Source organism: Clarias gariepinus, chromosome 6 (assembly GCF_024256425.1).
Source record: "Clarias gariepinus isolate MV-2021 ecotype Netherlands chromosome 6, CGAR_prim_01v2, whole genome shotgun sequence".
NCBI lineage: Eukaryota > Metazoa > Chordata > Actinopteri > Siluriformes > Clariidae > Clarias > Clarias gariepinus.
Genome location: NC_071105.1, coordinates 37,992,051 through 38,012,144, shown reverse-complemented (window position 1 = coordinate 38,012,144; position 20,094 = coordinate 37,992,051). Strand labels below are relative to the sequence as shown.

General features: G+C 38.2%; 1 protein-coding gene across 1 annotated transcript in view; it reads right to left on the bottom strand.

Moving 5' to 3' along the window:
• Positions 1-14,889, bottom strand: part of LOC128526771 (alpha-1,6-mannosylglycoprotein 6-beta-N-acetylglucosaminyltransferase B-like) — a 107,557-nt gene extending 92,668 nt beyond the window's left edge. The window contains exons 1-2 of the mRNA XM_053498915.1: positions 14,852-14,889; positions 8,119-8,231 (exon numbers count right to left, since the gene is read on the bottom strand). Coding sequence (XP_053354890.1) covers positions 8,119-8,231; positions 14,852-14,889 — 151 coding nt within the window. The remainder of the gene's footprint in view (positions 1-8,118; positions 8,232-14,851) is intronic.
• Positions 14,890-20,094: the final 5,205 nt, after the last annotated feature.

The window sequence follows — 20,094 nt, the reverse complement described above, 5'->3', positions numbered from 1 at the left end:
TTTGACTCCACAGATCACAGCTGCTGTAGCGGGAACTCTGACAAGCGCTCAGCCTTCCCATCTGAGCGGCCGACTCACGCCGAGGTGCGAGAGAAATATTTGCGCTGATGAGAGAAATCTCTGCTGTGAGTGAAGAAGGATCTGCAAAAAGCCGGAGCTTAGCTATAATCAGCACTGTCATCTCTCTCTCTCTCTCTCTCACACACACACACACTCTCACATACAGGCATGCAGAAAAACACAAACATCTCCGAGATAAATCTCTCTCTCTCTTTGAAGCGCAAAATAATGAAAGCCATGTTTCATCTTTCTGAATCAGCGAATCGGATTTCTGCATGAATTTTGTTGCAGTTGATTCACACAATTTCCTACAGATTCACTCACACACACACACACACACACACACACACTCACACACTCATATTCTATACCACTTTATCCTGTATTCAGGGTCGCTGGGGGGCCTCAGGGCACGAGGCGGGGTACACCCTGGACAAAAAGCTGAAATAAATGTTGTTGATGTTAAAATATAATACAAAAACATAAATATTATTATTATTATTAAATTGCATTACATTAAATGACTTATTTTCAACAAATAAAAATATTTTGACTATTTATTATGATTTGTACGTCTCAATATTATTATGATTTAAATAAAATTTTGAAAGCAGTTCATTAAAAAGAAGTTGTTTTAAAATTGACTTTACACAGGACATACGTGAAGTGTTACTGCTTTTTTTTCTTCTTCTTCTTTTTTTCTCAGTGCCATTAGAAACGCAGGTTTGATGAACCTCCTCGAAATAATCAATACACACAAATTAGCATCACTTCAAACGACGCAGGTTTTCCCAACGCCCCCGAATCCCTTCGCGGAAAATCCGTGGGGAGCAGAGCCGGGGCCGGGACGCGCGCCAATTAGCCTGTAATTACCGAGCCTTACTCCAGGATCAGGGTAAACACCGGTGTCCCGAGAGGGAGGTTTAAGCTCGAAGCCTCATTCTAGGGTTTGTTTAGTCGGGCTGGTGCGCTAACGGATGAAGAAACTACAAGCTTAAGTGATTTAACTGCACCTGGCAACACACATACCCACCATTTGGAGAATATAGCAGAGTTCATACTGTTTTAAATACTTTAATATTGTGTTTATAATGATGTATAACTGAGGGGTAAGTAGCTTGGGAATACACACACACACACACACACACACTCTCTTAAGGCCCTAATTGCCCTGATTCCTCCACTCTGATCCTCTAACAGTGACCTAGTTGCACATTTTGTAAGCGCTAATTAAGGCCACACACACACACACACACACACACACACACACTATAGTATAGTTACAGTAATTAGAACTGTGTATTGCTAAGTGGTAATTGTGTATTTAGGACATGAGCGCTCCAGTAACTAGCATCTGCGTTTCGAAAACTATATTCTAATGAGCACACGTGATTGACAGCTTTCCGTCGGAGACTCCGTATGCTAATCACGATTAGCTTCTCTCGCCGAGTTAGCTTTTACTGAACTGTTGGTGTGTTTTACCTGCTATTAAGCTATTACTAGATTAGCTCTGTCGCTAATTAAGCTTCAGTTTGCCAGACTTCCGTTCCCTCTCCAGTTAATGTTTACTCTTTAGCGTAGCTGTTGCTTATTAGTTAGCGTTTGTGTACTTACTAGTTTTACTGTTTTGGTTCTTGAGCACTATGTTACTTTCTTTTTACTAAATTAGCGCTTAAATTGCGTGCACTCAGCATGCTTTCTCTCTTTTGCTTAGCTTAGCACTTACTTTCTAGTTAGCGTTTGTGTATTTTCTAGCTTTATTGTTTTGCCTCTTGCTCACTTTTGCTAATTAACCTTTCTCACTAGTTTACTTAAATTTGTACTTATCGGTTAGCATTTGTTTTGAAGGTAGCTTTAATAATTCATTTCCTTTATAATCTCTGCGCACTACAGTACTTTCCATTTGCTAGTTTAGCGCTTTACTTGCTGGGCTAGCATTCACTTCGCATACTTTCAAATTCAAATTTTATTTGTCACATACATAGGCATACACAGTACGAAATTTATTAAAATGCTTATACAACTGCCGGTGACCTTAAAAAGAGAATTAAAGCTTATAATAAGAAATAAGTATAAATAAAAGAAATACGATAGAAAAATTAAATAGAAAGATTAAATTGAACTAGGAAAATAGAACTAGAAATAGAAATATGCTGGACATAAAAAAAATAGAAATATACTGTACAAATTGAAATATGCTGTACTGTACAAGAACATTTAAGAAATTGAGAAATTTTGATATTTTGGAAGAAAGATGGTGTGCAAATATGCATAGAACAAAGTGTCTTTATGCAAAGGTTATTAAAGTGTCTTTGTGCAATTTCCCTCTTTAGCGTAGTTTTTGCGCATTAATTTCTAGTAACGCTAAATGCTAGTTTTGAGTTGCTAGCTTATTTGGATATGCTAGTTTGTATACGCTTTTGTAGCTTGTTAGCTTTCCCTAGTTTCGCTCTCTCACTAGTTTACTTAAATTTTTACTTATCGGTTAGCATTTGTTTTGAAGGTAGCTTTAATAATTGTCTAGTTTGTTTTCATTTCCTTTATAGCCTTTGTGCACTACAGTACTTTCAATTTGCTAGTTTAGCGCTTTACTTGCTAGGCTAGCATTCACTTAGCATACTTTCCCTCTTTAGCGTAGTTTTTGCGCATTAATTTCTAGTAATGTAGCTTCTAGTAGCTTCTTTGGATATGCTAGTTTGTATTCCAGCCGCGCTATACGCTTTTGTAGCTTGTTAGCTTTCTCTAGTTTCGCTCTCTCACTAGTTTGTTTTCAGTTAAAATTAGTTGCTTTACTTTTAAATTTCCTGCAGCTCCTTATCTGTGAGTATGTGGTTCTAGCTTAAGTAGTATAACGGTGTGTGTGTGTGTGTGTGTGTGTGTGTGTGTGTGTGTGTGTGTGTGTGTGTGTGTGTGTGATAAATGTCAGACTCGAATACACGCAAATGCAATAAATCTTTTCTTCTGGAAAGCGACAGTGGGATCACATTTCTTTTACGTCAGGTTACGAGGAGGGAAATACACAAACACACACATGCACAAACACACACACACACACACACACACACACACACTGTGCACCACAGCACTGATGCTCAAAGGCAGTTTATTATAGCGCACACTCTGCATATATAAAACACACCGCAGTGCTGTTCTTGTCATAAATCATAATTTAGGAGTGTGTGCTGTCAGATACACTTTATTGAGTGTGTGTGTGTGTGTGTGTGTGTGTGTGTGTGTGTGAGAAACAATATGACAGTACATTTGCATACACAGATGCTGACAGTAACTGAAGCTCACTGTGATAAAGAAAGAAATTGTGTCTCATTAAAGCTTGTGTGTGTGTGTGTGTGTGTGTGTGTGTGTGTGTGTGTGCTGGTAAAATCCGAGCAGATGGGAAAGCATTGTTTTCCTGACGCCATCACATCTATCACTTTACACACCATTAGCTATGATGAGCAGCCAAACACTTACACACACACACACACACACACACACACACACACACACACTTAAAAGCACTTTTACCTTGCATTAGCCATTTCATCATCTATACGTGAACAGTGACTGACCTTTGCTTGTGCGTTTGTCTGCACAAAAGTATTGGCACCGTGGGAAATTATGAATCAGTGATTCAGTCTCTCGAATCACTTGATTCAATCTGTTCAGTTAAATGATTCGGTTGGAGAAAGTTTTCCCACTAAACTTACCGACTCTAAATGACTCACCCGAGGACAGAGAAACGGGTTTGACCAAAAAGACTTTTACACATTATTAACTGACGTAACATCTCGGGTTAAAAAAACAAATGACTCGTCAGTTTAAGAGTGTGTTTTTGTACAAATGATTCATTTAGTCAAGTGGCACAAATCCGAATTTCTATACAAATGATTCACTGGTTTAAGCTGCACAAATCTCAGTTTAGTGGAAATGATTCACTGGCTCAAGTAGAAAAAGGAAATCAGAATATTAATACAAATGATTCACTAAATCTTGAATTTCAGTTTCAAAACAAGTGATTCACTGACTCAAAGGTGATTATATATTTTTTATACAAACAGTCCACTGACTCAAGTTGCACAAATCTCAGTTTTGATGAAAATTATTGAAGGATTCAAACTGCAGTTTAAATTTCAATGATTCACTGATTAAATTGGCACAAATCTAAACTTTGATGCAAATAATTCATTAATTCAAAAAACACAAATCTCAGTTTAGATGCAAAAAATCACTTAATCAAGTGGCACAAATTTTATTTTTAAATTAAAATGATTTATTGTTTCAAGTTGCACAATTATTTTTATTTATTACAGATGATTCACTGACTCAGTGAATCGCACAAATCTCTGTTTTGATGAAAATGATTCACTGATTCAAATAACTGAAATTTCATATCAGTGATTCACTGATTAAATTGGCACAAATCTAAACTTTGATGCAAATGATTAATTAATTTAAAAAACACAAATCTCAGTTTAGATGCAAAAAACTCACTTAATCAAGTTGCACAAACCTAAACTTTAATAAAAATTATTTACTGATTCAAATGAAACAAATCTCTCTCTCTATTTTTTTTTTTATAATTTAAATGATTCATTGGCACAAGTTGCACACCCCTAAACTGTTTTTCCTAAAAAATTTTTACTTTTTCAAGCGATACAAATATAAACTTTTCATGCACGTGATTCATTGATTCAAATGAAACGAATCTGAAATGTAAACAATACACACACTCTAGTAATTCTCCCAAAGTAAATTTTTAGAAATTGCACCCTAAACATCCGACAGCCTCTGAACGTCTCCAAACTATAGAAATCTGTTTTTTTTTTAAGTCTTTAACAATCATCACACACTGCTGGTAATGCGGTTGAAGGGGTGCCAATACTTTTGTAGCACAATAGACTGGCGACAGACTGTGAACAGTGTGAGTGGAGGAAATATTACATTACATCCGCCTACACAGGGTGACATATGGTTACATACATTCAGTACAACACTAGCATCGATACATAAACACACACTCACACACACACACACTCACACACACACACAATCTTAGGGAGGAGTGTGTCTTGGGACTGTAGGAGGACGCACACACTCTTCTGTAGTTAATGAGCCAGTGGACATCTTTTCAGACTGCAGCACACAAGCAGCTAATTAATCAAGTCCACTCACACACACACATTCACACACTCACACACACACACACACACACACACACATTAAGAGGCAGTCAGCCAACCTAGTATAACCCCTGACCCGCTCGATTTATACACACCCGTATGCTAAAAACACAATTTGCAGTGTAAAACGTTTCTTTTACCCCAGTGCCGCGGCTGTGACGCTAATCCGGCTCACGAGTTAAAATAACGGCAGCGTCTAGCTACCGGATTAGCGTCTGTGTGTCCTTATAGACCTGTCTCTATATCAGCTGGGCTCTGGTACTAACAATTCGTCAATCATTGTACTGACTGGAATCATTGAATCGGTTCGGTTAAAAAGATTCACTCCGAGTTGACACACAACGTTCCAGACGAGCGTCTCGATCACGCCGCTGTCCCAAAGGAAACACAAGACGTCAGGAATCCCCGACTCAAGACATGCAGAGGTCAGGTTTAACCACCACTGACTCAGAGAGAGAGAGAGAGAGAGGGGATTATCGATTCGGTTCTGAGTCAAATGACTCTCTGATTCATGAGTCATGAAAGCTGATTTGAAATAAAAAATTATTCAGTTCAAGAGATACGACTCACTGAACAAAGGGGGCACAAATTTACACACACACACACACACATACACACACAAAAGTATATCCTAGAGTAGAACTGTCATCTCCCTGTTTTACACACACACACACACACACACACACACACACACATGGTCTACTGTCACAAATGAGAAGCCTGAGGTTCGAACTGTCAGATACTGTAGGTAATAATGAGAATTCTCTCTCTCTCTCTCTCTCTCTCTCTTTATTTCTTTCTCTCTCTCTCTCTCTCTCTCTCTCTCTCACACACACACACACACACACACACGTAATTCACATCAAATGTCAATGTTCGAAATGAAAGATGATGATGAGAACTCTCTCTCGCACTTGCTCTCTCTTTCTCTCTCTCCCTCACACACACACACACACACACACACTCGGACCCTGGGGCTAAACCCTGCGGCTGACGGAGAACAGAAAGTGTGATGCGAGCTGCCACAGTGAGACAGGTGACATCGGGTAAAAATCCCCTCGCGGCAGGTCTCGTAATGAGATTTCCACCACGAGGAAACGAAGCTCTTCCTCAGCCCTCCGTCTACACCTCCGTCCTCATCCGTCTCTCCTCGCTCCTCCATCCCTCCCTCCCTCCCTCCATCCATCCCTTTCCTGTCATCCGTGTTTTTCTCAGAAGACCGAGGGAGCTCACAGCTCACTGGATTGGAAACCGCTCTGAGGTCCGGAGTATCATTCAAACCATAAGCTCTGGTTGGTCGGAAAATAGTGATTAAACTCCTGGAAGAGAATTTTTATACATCTGTACAGCTCATCATTAAAAGTCGGGAAACTTTGTTGCGCCACCTTACATCTTTTACATCTTTTACATCAAGGAAAAATGAAAGTGATAAGACACTCATATTAGTATAAACATGTTACACCTTCTTACCAATCAGATTCCAGGATCCAACAGCATTCTGAAACCATGGCAACCAGCAATAAACTCAAGTCAGGACCAATTCCTAGTGAACAGCTGCACATTTTTTAAAACAATATTTTTATAGTTTGGGGTTTTAAAAATCAGTAAATAAACAAATTTTTAAAATAGAACAAAGGAAGGAAATAGATATATGCTGTAAGCTGAAGGAAGGAAGGAAGGAAGGAATCGGAGAGAGGAAGGAAGGAAGGAAGGAAGGAAGGAAGGAAGGAAGGAAGGAATCGGAGAGAGGAAGGAAGGAAGGAAAGAAGGAAGGAAGGAAGGAATCGGGGAGGAAGGAAGGAAGGAAGGAAGGAAGGAAGAAAGGAAGGAAGGAATCGGAGAGAGGGATGAACAAAGACTGGGAAAGAAAGGATTATGGAAAATAAAATAATGAAGAAACAAAGAGAGAAAATGAAAGGAAAGGAATATTATTAATAAAGAAGAAGAAAGAAGAATGAACAAGAAAACATCTGAGATGTGTACTGAAGGAAGGATGAAGTAAGGAAAGGTAAAGCAAAAGACGTAGATGGAGATATTAAGAGAGAGACGAACATAGAAAGAAATAAAGTAAAAAACGAACAAATAAAGTAAGAGATACATTTCTGGGAAAAACATAATAAACATTTGTACAGCTTGTCATGAGGAGTCGGGAATCTTTGTTACACCGTTACATCTTTTAACAAAGTGCTGGCACTGGAGACTCCTTTCATAAATTCACATCGGAAAGTGATAACGCAGATTCAGATTAGTGTAAATCTGTCACCACTTCAAAAGCAGCTGCTACACCTTCTGACCAATCAGAATCCAGGACCACGACAGCGCTTTGTAACCATGGCAACCAGCAATAAACTCAAGTCAGGACCAGTTCCTTGTGAACTTCTTGCATTGTACGTACAGAATGAAATGTCACACACACACACACACACACACACACACACACACACACACACACACAAAACACTTGTCATTTAGTGAACACTTTTTTCACCCGAAGGTCTTTTCTAAGAAGCAGCTGCAGTCCACGCTGCCCCGAGCAGTCTGTGTAAATGTATAATATTCACCGCCTGCTTCTCTGAGTAATCTGCAGAAACATGACGTATCCCGAGGCTGAACTGTTTCCCGAGACTCCAGGGATGCGTTTCCTCATTATACACCCGGAGGGAAAGAGAGAGAGAGAGAGAGAGAGAGAAATAATGTGAGCTGACCTTAACACACATCAGCGGGACAGAAGCTTTTCAGTCGTGACCTAAAATAAACCCCGCTCTGGCTTTAACAAGCTCAGACGCCTCGGCTGAACGTCCCGCGCCCACGTCTCGCACCGAACCCCCAGGGCACCGCCGCTTTTAGCGCTTTTTACACTCCTGAATGAAAGAGTTACCTTCGGTGCGGGTGGTGAACGGGGAGTCGGTGAGACGTTTGGCTGAGAACTGTCCTCCCAGAGAGGTCATTAAAAAGCACAGGCTGAAGAAGCCGATCCCCACCACGAAGATCCTGCAGAGAAAGAGAGAGAGAGAGAGAGGGAGGTCAATAAAGTGCAAAAAGTCTGAAATAACAATAGTTCTGGGCTTTAAAAATCATTAAATAAAAAAATAAATAGAAAAAGTTCCTGAAGGAACGGAGTATACAGTATATATAACAGCTGTTAGGGCTTATAGAGGGAAGGAAAAGGGGGATAGAGGAAGGTAAAGAAAGAGACATAGGGGATGAGAAAAACGTAAGACAGAAAAGAAAAATGGAAAATGAAACAATGGAGGAAGTAAGGACGGAAGAAAAGAAGAAGGAGAACGGAGGGAAACAATGAAGATAGAAAGAATGAAAGGAAGACATAAAGAACAAAAACTAAAGTAGATAGGAAAGTGTAGATGAAAGGAAGTGATGGAGGGAAAAGTAAGGACGGAGATCAGAAAGAAGGAAGGGAGATATGGAAAATGGAAGGAACGAGCGAAAGAGAAAGAGAGAGAGAAATGCAGAAAGGAAAAAACAGAACATGCATATAAGAAAGGAAAGAAGGAAAGAAATAGAGGAAGGTGAAGCCAATGAGGTGGGGTGGACAAATGGAATGAAAGAGTGAGAGCAGGAGTAACAAGAAAATCAGACAAAGTGGAGGGAAGGAAGGAAGGAAGGAAGGAAGGAAGGAAGGACCTGTGAAAGAAAGAAAAAGGAAGGAAGGAGGATAAAGCAAAAGAGAACAAGGATTGCAAAGGAAGGAAGAAATAATTAATAGGGAAAAGTTAACAAGAGAGAAAAAAGGATAACAAACATAAGGAAGTCAAACTGAAAAGAAGAAAGGATTAAATGGGGATGAAAAGGAGGGAGAAGGAGGGAAAGAGGGTGAAAAAAGGAGTAGTGAGATATAGATGAAGGAAAGGAAGAGTCAACGCAGGAATAAGAAAGAGAGAGAAAGTTAGAGGAAGTGGAAGTAAGGGGTAAATGAAGGAGGAGTGGAGTTGAGTAACGAGCTCAGAGCTCAGGTGGAGGAATGTGAGTGTAAATAAACATCACAGAGCTCAGGTGAGTTCACGCAGACTCCCCTCATCACTGCCACACCATGAAGAACCACAGATGAAGAACGACAGATGAAGAACGACAGATGAAAGTCGGACGGCAGACTGAGAGAGGAGCCTCTGTTCCCGTCATTACTGACACACCATCTGCTCCTGTATGATAATAACCCCAACTGCCCCGGCGCTACCCCCTCATCCCCGAGCCTGCCTCAGCTCACCTGACACACACCTCAGCACCGCGCCAAGTGCATCCTGGGTAATGATGTCAGGACATCTTTACAGATCTCCGCTCTGCAGTGTGATTCATTAGAACAGTGCTGCTTAATTTCCTGTAACAGCTGCTCCGTCTACGTGACTTGTGTTTCAGTGATTTCTTGATCCTGTAAGTTTGTTTTTATAAAAGTCTTTTAATGATTTAACTCTAATGTTTAGATAAACTTCACACTCGGTGAAGCTCGTTACTCATCTCGTTTGTTTGTTTATTTGTTTGTTTCTTTGTTTTTTATTAAACAAGTTTATTAGATATAGTAGTTAACAGCTTGCTTAATTGTTTAGTGTCTATTTGTTTGTTTGTTTGTTTGTTTGTTTGTTTGTTTTTTGGCTCTTTGTAATTAAAGTTTGCTTCTTTATTTGTTAATTCCTTTTTTCTTTTAATTCTCCACTTGACAAATAACTTTGTAATGTTTTTTATGAGTGTGTATTTATTTTCTCATTTATTTATTGCTAATCAATTAATTCATTCATTAGTTTAGTTTATAATTTTTTAAAATCCTTTTTTTCCTTGCTGGTTTATTTATTAATTTTCTATTTAATAAATAAGTGTATGTATTTTTATGCTTCGTAATTACTTAATCAATAAATTAATTAATCCATTTAGCTGTTTTTTTACATTATTCGCTTTCTTATTTATTTATTAATTTATTTATCCACTTTAATCTGTTAGCTGGATATTTGTTTGTTTTTAATTAATTAATTAATTTGTTTGTTTGCTTGATTGCTTGCCTCCTTATTTATCTATTATTTATCTATATCTGTCTGTCTGTGTTTTTCTGTTTGTTTGTTTGTCTTTTTGTCTGTCTGTGTCTAACATGCCTTTGTCTGTGTCTGTCTTTGCACATGCTTCTTTGCCTGTCTATCTGTCTGTCTGTCTGTCTGTCTGTCCCTCTGTGTATTTCTACATTTGTCTATCTGACTGTCTGTAACTGTTTACCTGTATGCTTCTTTGTCTGTCTGTCTGTTTCTTTGTTTGTCTGTCTGTCTGTGTCTTGCTGTGTCTGTCTTTGTGCCTGATATTGTGTGTGTTTCTTTTTCTGTCTGAAAAATTGTGTCTGTCTATGTGTGTGTATGTTTTTTTTTTTTTTATGTCTGCCTGTGTGTCTGTCTGTCTATGCCTATCTGTGTCTGTCTGGCTGTCTGGTTTGCTGTTACTTTGTCTGGCTGTCTGTGTACAGTATGTCTGTCTGTCTGTCTGTCTGTCTGTGTGTCTGTCTCTCTGTCTATCTGAGTCAGGGGCTTAACAGATAAATGTTTAATCAGACCTGTTAATAAGCGACATATATAGAAGCCTCATAACCCCAAGGCTCTGAGCCTGAACACACACACACACACACACACACACACACTTAGAGAAGTTTGGAGTGTGTGTCACGTGTGAGTAATTCATCTCTCTTTACTGTTTAAACGTGTTCAGAAGGCCGCAGGCATGCTGGGAGATTGTATCAGCACTAATTACCGGATTTAAAGTAATTGCTTCGGTCTGCTCGCTGGCTCAGAGCAAAAATCCGTCGTCTCCTAATTGGTTTTCCGGGCGAGTGGGGATCAGATTTCGGATGGATCGGTGACTGCTGTGAGGGTGACATTAGGAGATTTTCGGGGGAATTTTTTTTTTCCACACAAGCTGAATGCTTCCTTATCAGCTGTAAGCTCCAAGTGTGTGTGTGTGTTTGTTAGAGAGAGAGAGAGAGAGAGAGAGAGAGAGAGAGTTTATAGCAGTGACACGTACAGTAACACACACACGGTGTCATGCTGTTAGAGGAAAATAATCAGCGTCAGGGTGGAGAGAGGACGCCGAGTGACTCTTATTACCATGAAGATGATTCGCTTTCACATTGTAACGTGTTTTATTCCTCTTAAGCTGCAACAGTTTGCTGATAATTACAATTTCACATGTGGGAACTACTGTGCATACACTTTATATTTAAATTTATATTTAAATTGAAAATTATCACTTTACAAAACAAGTGGTGAGTCTTTCTAAGCAATCTAAAAGTGTAATGACGGTTTTAATGCATTTAAAAGTCACGAAACATCATTATGTATCATAAGAACTCATGAATATGTGTAGCATTATTTATAATGTGTTTATAAATTGCTAAAAAAAAATAAAAACGAAAGAATGCCTTATAAGTAGCGCTTATAACACCTTATAAATGATATCTTCCCATCATGCTCTAGGCAAAGTGATATAACATGTTATGAATGATGCATTAGGTGAAAAATTCAAAACGTAATAAAGACAACATTAATACTAAAGCATGACTGTGGATAATGATAACAATGCAGCCTTATGAAGGCATTATAACATGATATAAAGTGCAGATAGACGGATCTAACAATCTGCCTGCTCGGAGTTAATGCGCTAATCTCAGGGATTCCCAGGCTGAATCCCAAACACACCTTGAACCTCTTGGCAGGTATGAATGGACAGCCGCTACCTGCTGCTGGAGCGACTGGAACACAGCGCGGGAATCTCTGCAGCTGTGCCAGACACCTCGGGGGACGGCAGCGAGCGTCGTGCTTCAGATCACCCTCGGCATCGTGGGAAATCCGTGCTCAGCCACTCACAGGACGAACATCTGCTTCGACATAATCCAGGTATGGGAAAGGACACGGATGGGACGACGCCCACACGACGTCCCACGATCTGCCTATCATCCAACGCCACTGGAGTCACGTATACAGGAACGGATTATTCACGACTCAGTCTTTATTGTGATGATTATCAGGGTGGATTATACGCCTAAGACAATCCTTTTACATCGCTGTTAGACTTCTTCTTTCCTGGGCTTTGGGTCACCGCATCCACCATGGACTTTACACCGGATACTCTTTCTCTCCCGACTCTCCCATTTTCTAAGCAGGCTCGAGACGGGCTGGGTTGTATAAGAACCCAACAGAGCTTAAACACCCCCAAACTCCCCGAGACTCTACTGTTTGAGCCACCACCGCAACTCGTAATAAATTACAAATGACCTGGAATTTTCTCCTTAGTCAAATGATTTAAAAACAATGCAGCTTTTTACTTATTTCAAAGCTGTTGTTTTTTTATATACAACAAAAAGTACCACTCATTTTAAGTCTTATGTAGTCTTTTCCCTAATTTTTTTTTATTCAACACTATTTATATTTCTGGCAGTTTACTACCGAATCAACTGTATACACCTTGAGGCATCAAGATGTTATGATGTTATAGACTTTTTGTAATATCATTCACCACTAGGAGTTGGTTTATACAATTGTACGGCATCCGCTTTATATTAAAACAGCACATCATAAATAATGAATAGTATAATACAATACACTGCCTGGTCAAAAACAAATGTATATAATATCTAATTATGTTATATTATAATCAATATATTCAATCAGGGCTCTTATCCCCAGTAAAGGACAAACTTAATGCTTCAGCATATCAAGACATCTTGGACAGTGCTGTGCTTCTATGCAACTTTATGGCAACAGTTTGTCGAAGGCCCTTTGCTATTCCAACATGACTGAGCTCCAGTGCATAAACAAGTGCGATAAAGACATGGTTTGATAAGTTAATTGTGAAAGAACTTGACCGGCCCGAACACAGAGCCCTGACCTCACCCTATCGAGCACCTTTGGGATAAACTGGAACGAAGATTGTGAGCCAGGGCTTCTTGTCCAACATCAGTGTATGACATCATAAATGCTCTACAGAATGAATGGACACACAGAAACACTCCAAAATCTATATATCTAAATCTATATATATATATATATATATATATATATATATATATATATATATATATATATATATATGTGTGGCTTTGCTTTGTTCTAAAAAAAATCACGGAAGAAATGTGATCGGAAAAATATCACGAATGAGCGTGAATGGAGATGACTTAAACGCTTGGTGAAGAAAGTTTAAACACAAAGCTGTGTTTAATAGTGAGAGTAAGAGCATTTTCATACACACACAGTATGATGAGAACTCACAGGATTGGGACTCAACAGCTGTGTGTCCATAAGAAAACCACTTGTTAGTCAGACTCATCAGAAAAACGTTTGCTAGGGAGCATAAAGACCGATGGAAAAAGGTCATGTGACTTGATAAGTCCAGATTGAGCCTGTTATATCCAAATATATTGTGGTGCATATCTGTTAAAACAATAGAGATTTTTTATTTTAGAACTTTTCAGGATCGAACTAATTACAGTCCAGGATTAGAGCAAATTTAACTCCTTCGCCCAAATTAAATATTATTTAAATTGTGATTTATATGCTTTATTTACATACATGCTTCTTATAGATCTTGTAGGGTATTTTTGTTCTTAGCATTGCACTAGTAACCTCTGGTCAGTTCTCACATTAACCCTGTGTGTCTACTGACTTTATGTAATATACAGTTTACAGTGAGCAATCACATCTACAACCCGTCTCTGTGCTACTGTCTCTATTGCTGCTGCTGCATATCTGGAATTTCATTCTATATCAATAAAGTATTTATCTATCTATCTAATACAAAATTCTGGTTTTACAGTAAGTTGCCAAATTATTAGGTACAACCACGACCCACAATCAAGGGCTCTTTGGATTGATTCACATTATATACCTGGGGGTGCCAATATTTTATGCAGAGCAACAGGGATAGAGGCTATACACTACAGCAGGATGTGAACCTCTGGTTGCACTATGGAAAAACACAGTATTATATCAAGTTAAGTTAATCATATCAGTTACTCTCAGTATTACATACTATTATATATAGGCCTAAATATATATATATATATATATATATATATATATATATATATTTTTTTTTTTTTTTTTTTATAAATGTAATATATACAGTATATATATATCATTTTCGTGTGGCAACAGTACAAATAGTAGCAATTGTGAAACGGACAGCATAAAAGTGACAATGAGCATAAAATATGTCTGCATAAAATATTGGCACCCCATCCATATCTAGCTAATGAATCAATGCAAAGAGCCATTTATTTATTTATTTATTCATTTATTTTGCATGATAGATAAATAGATAAAGAGACAGAAACACCAGAAGTTAATAGTACAATGGCTCAATACAATAAATAAATTAAATATAATAATAATAATAATAATAATAATAATAATAATAGCCAAAAGCTAAAATCAATGGCTCTTTGCATTGGTGCAAATGATATAGGTGGGGTGCCAATATTTTCTGCAGAGCAACAGATGATGGGGTAGAGTGAGTGATGCTGTACCTGTACACCTGTCCGGTTCATCACTAACACCACTACTGTATTGCACCGTTGGATCTATTCGTGTGTGTGTGTGTGTGTGTGTGTGTGTGTGTGTGTGTTGTCTCACCTGAACGGTTTGATGCTCAGCAGGCATCTCCTCACCATTATTCCCCGCGAGGTCCGAGCTCGAGCCGTTCACCAAACCCAGAGATGAAGTAATAATCCGGTGAATCCGGTAAAGCCGCGCGCGGAACGCATGCTGCACGCACCTCTATCTCCCGGTGAACGATCGGAAAACACCAATTCACACACACACACACACCGCAGACAGGCAGGCAGGTGACGCGTCTAACGGCTCCGGGTCAGCGCATCATCATCATCATCATTATCATCATCATCTCCATTCTCCGGTCTGATTCCCGCCGCAACGCAAACAAACAAACAAACAAACAAACTCCCAACTTTGCCAGACGCGTGAATCCGCTCTGAAATCCGACTCTCCCTCCGAGTCTAATCCGTCCCGCAGAGCCCCGAACGCGCGTCGCGTGCGTGTGCGTTAGACGCGTTTGCGCAGAGCACGCGCGCTGCAGTCTCCCCCTCGAGAAGTTCCGCTGCGATAATGAACAGAGCCGCCCGCACCGCGCGCAGCCACCGGACCCCCTGCTGCGCACCAGGCACGCGGACAGTATGCGGGGTGAGACGGGACACAAGCGGCATCTCCGGAGCAAAGCGCTGCTCTTATACACGGGCGTGTGACGTCTGAGTGTGTGTGTGTGTGTGTGTGTGCTCCTCCCCACCACGCACCTGAGAGGGTCAACAACAACACCGACATGAGACAGGATCATATGGAGACAAATGCTTTTCCTTTCTTTTCTTTCTTTTTTTTTTGCATTAGATGATTAGTTTCAGAGACGCAGCTTGTTTAAGACTTCTTACATCCTGCATGATACATATACAGGTCTATCTATCTATCTATCTATCTATCTATCTATCTAACTGTGTCTGTCTATCTATCTATCTATCTATCTATCTATCTATCTATCTAATTGTGTCTGTCTGTCTGTCTGTCTGTCTGTCTATCTATCTATCTATCTATCTATGTATCTATCTATCTATCTATCTATCTGCCTAATTGTGTCTGCCTATCTATCTATCTATCTATCTATCTATCTATCTATCTATCTATCTATCTATCTATCTAATTATTTATCTATCTATCTATCTATCTATCTATCTATCTATTTAATTGTGTCTGTCTATCTATCTAATTGTGTCTATCTATCTATCTATCTATCTATCTATCTATCTATCTATCTATCTATCTACCTAATTGTATCTATCTATCTATTCATCTATCTATCTATCTGTCTGTCTATCTATCTATCTATCTATCTATCTATCTAATTGTGTCTATCTATCTATCTATCCATCTATCTATCTATCTATCTATCTAATTATTTATCTATCTATCTATCTATCTATCTATCTATCTATCTATCTATCTATTTAATTGTGTCTGTCTATCTATCTAATTGTGTCTATCTATCTATCTATCTATCTATCTATCTAATTGTATCTATCTATCTATCTATCTATCTACCTAATTGTATCTATCTATCTATTCATCTATCTATCTATCTGTCTATCTATCTATCTATCTATCTATCTAATTGTGTCTATCTATCTGTCCATCTATCTATCTATCTATCTATCTATCTATCGAATTATTTATCTATCCATCTATATGTCTATCTATCTATCTATCTATCTATCTATCTATCTATCTATCTATCTATCTATTTAATTGTGTCTGTCTATCTATCTAATTGTGTCTATCTATCTATCTATCTATCTATCTATCTAATTGTGTCTATCTATCTATCTATCTATCTATCTATCTATCTATCTATCTATCTATCTATCTATCTAATTGTGTCTATCTATCTATCTATCTATCTATCTATCTATCTATCTATCTATCTATCTATCTATCTATCTATCTATCTATCTATCTATTTAATTGTGTCTGTCTATCTATCTAATTGTGTCTGCCTATCTATCTATCTATCTATTTATCTATCTAATTGTGTCTATCTATCTATCTATCTATCTATCTATCTATCCATCTATAAGTCTATATGTCTATCTATCTATCTATCTATTTATCTATCTATCTATCTATCTATCTATCTATCTATCTATCTATCTATTTAATTGTGTCTGTCTATCTATCTAATTGTATCTATCTATCTATCTATCTATTTATCTATCTATCTATCTATCTATCTATCTAATTGTGTCTATCTATCTATCTATCTAATTGTGTCTATCTATCTATCTATCTATCTATCTATCTATCTATCTATCTATCTATCTATCTATCTAAGTAAGAGCATTTCCACACACACAGACACAATGTGGTGAGAAACAGCTGTGTGTCCATAAGAAAACCACTTGTTAGTGAGACTCATCAGAAAAACAAGGCTTCATTTTGCTAGAGAGCATAAACATTGTTCTTTGAAGCGATGCAAAAAGGTCATGTGACCTCATGAGTCCAGATTGAGCCTATTCCAGAGTGATGGGCGTGGCAGGGTAAGAAGGTAACCGCATGAAGCGATGCTCCCATCATGCATAATGTCCACTGTACAAGCCTCTGGAGACAGGGTTATGATCTGGAGTTCATCAGTTACTCAGGTCGAGACTCAGCAACGTTATGTGGCAGTAAAATGAAGTCAGCTGACGACCTGAATGTACTGAATCACCAGGTCATCACATCTATGGAGGGTTTCTGCCCTGACTGCAGATGGCAGGTGTAGTATATTTAACATATCTCTTACATATCTATCTGTCTGTCTATCTTTATCTATCAAATAAACTCATGTTCAGCAAGCTTATATAAAAAATCTATCTATCTATCTATCTATCTATCTATCTATCTATCTATCTATCTATCTATCTATCTATCTATCATAATGACAAACATTATCTACTGATCAGCCATAACATTAACACTGATTACCAACACACATCAATAAACTGGTCACTACAGTATATCACTCAAGGTTCACCCATGCCTGTGAGGATCACACGCCAGCTCGTCACGTCACCCGTCAACACAGGACACTGCAGAGGAGCTGAAGAGTGGCACAATGAGTTATCAGGGGTTATCAGATCTGAACCCCCAACCCATTTTACATTACATAAACATCATACAAAGCACAACTGCTGCAGAAATGTCTATAGGATTTTTCCCCCCAATGTGACAAAAGTTCCATATCATGATTTTTAAAGATTTTTATATGACACACAATTTGTATAACATTATGTATAAAGAACTCAGACCAGGGAGTTTACATTAAAATAATATTTCTCAACCCTGGTCTTGGGTGACTCCCTGTCCTGCACATTTCCTGCTCTATTTTCCCCGCTGTGTTCCAATCACTTCATTTCAAAAGTTGTTAATTAGCTGATTATTTAAATCAGGTATGCTGGGAGCTGACAACAGATTGAGAACCACTGTGTTAAAACAGACGGCTCTATTGATAAAAAAAATGTGTAACATGAAAAATCTGCAGAGGAAATCTGTAAACCTTTTCACTTTGAAAGAGGTGAGCTGCCTAAAGACAAAGAAAATGAGAAAACAAGACTGCGTATTTAAGCAGTGAAGGAAAGTTATTGCTCACAAATCACCCAAACACGATGTCACGATCATGTCTCCGCAAGAAGAAAACACTAGTAAAGGTTCAGGGGTAAATGCAAACTGTCAGTGGAAAGCTAAATATGGTTAATATGAGGCATTTTCCTCATGCATTTCATCTATAAATTATTCTCTTATGCCTAGTGTACAGCTCACCTGCATAGGAGAAGCGTAGCGATAATTTTGAACCTCTCCACCCTGCATACACGTGTAATATGGGTGTCCTCAGGAGTCCTGATTAAACTTACAAACTGAAATTAAGCCTGCACTTCTGTTTGGTATAAATGCAATGAATAATACATGAATATACAATCTGATATTTACACAAACTTGCATTTCATTATGCATAACATACAGCATAATCAACAGTTTGTATTAAAATAAATAATTTGCAGTGTTGTGTTGTTGAGATTTGCTTCATATTTGCCCACAGATGTGAAGTCCAGTGAACTGCTCACTTTACTGCATTGCAAATCCCATTAATTGCGTGTTTAATATAATCAGTACCATGGACAGCAACATTATCGCGGGCTAACGTGCGACATCTGGAGGTGAAACGTAGGAATGACACCTCTCTTTGGCTGTTGGGGGAAAAGCATTATTGTGGCTTATTGCTTTTTCTTTTTGCTGTTCATTTCATTTAATATGGAGTTAATTTTAGACTCAAAATTAGTTTTTTAACTACAGTTTACAGTGGAGAATGATTTAAAAAAAATTGATGATAGACTTTTTGTCCTATCTTGCACAACTAAGCAAAACTGATGATGTGAGTTTTGTTACACCAATACGGCTACTTCTATGACTCTAACTCTTCACTAGTGTTCTTCACTAATCTAAAGGGATGGATCAAACTTTAACCAAAAACTGTTAACCAATCAGTCGTCAATATGTCGATCATTTACGATTTATTTTTCCCTTCCATGACATCTCCATGCTTTAGGCTAAACCCACAAACCTAGCTAAAATATGCACTTTTTTTCATTTATTAGTAAATGTATTTATATTTTCATGTCTCTAGTTAAAAAAATAAATAAAATAAAAATCCAAACTACAAATTCCAGCCATCTGTGACAGTGCAACCTTATTCAAAATGAAAGAAAGCCACATGAAAGTTTGACCCAGTCCCGTCATGTTTAAACCAATGTTGGCTGCAGAATGAAATGCTGATGTTAGTGCTGCGATATTAGAAACGTTGGCACAGCAATAACTTGCCACGGAGCTTTGGGATGAGCTACATGATTAAAGCAACTCAGGAAGCTAACCAAGCTAAAATTACAAACCTATAAAAAAGAGAGAAATGAGAAAAAGAAAAAAAAACCTGCAGTGTGGTGCAAGAAGAGGAGTGGGAGTGGGAGTTTTTTTTAACTCTTATTTTTATTTTTCATAACCAAGCACAAAAAATTATTTCGTCCGATGTAAACAGCCAAACATTGGGCACGACTGATTTAATGTTTCTTTACTGTCACGCTTAGAACATAGTGTGTCCTCAGAACATTGGCGTATATGTACAGTATAACCTGTCATTTTAAGCATATAGAGACATTGTAGAAAAAAAATAATAAAGCTTTAAATAAAGTAGCAGAGACGGTTAGTGTCTCTGGTGAGAGCACATACAGTAGCCATGTCTAGTGTGCTTCACTAATCTAATCAGACAGCAAGTTAAGTATGACACT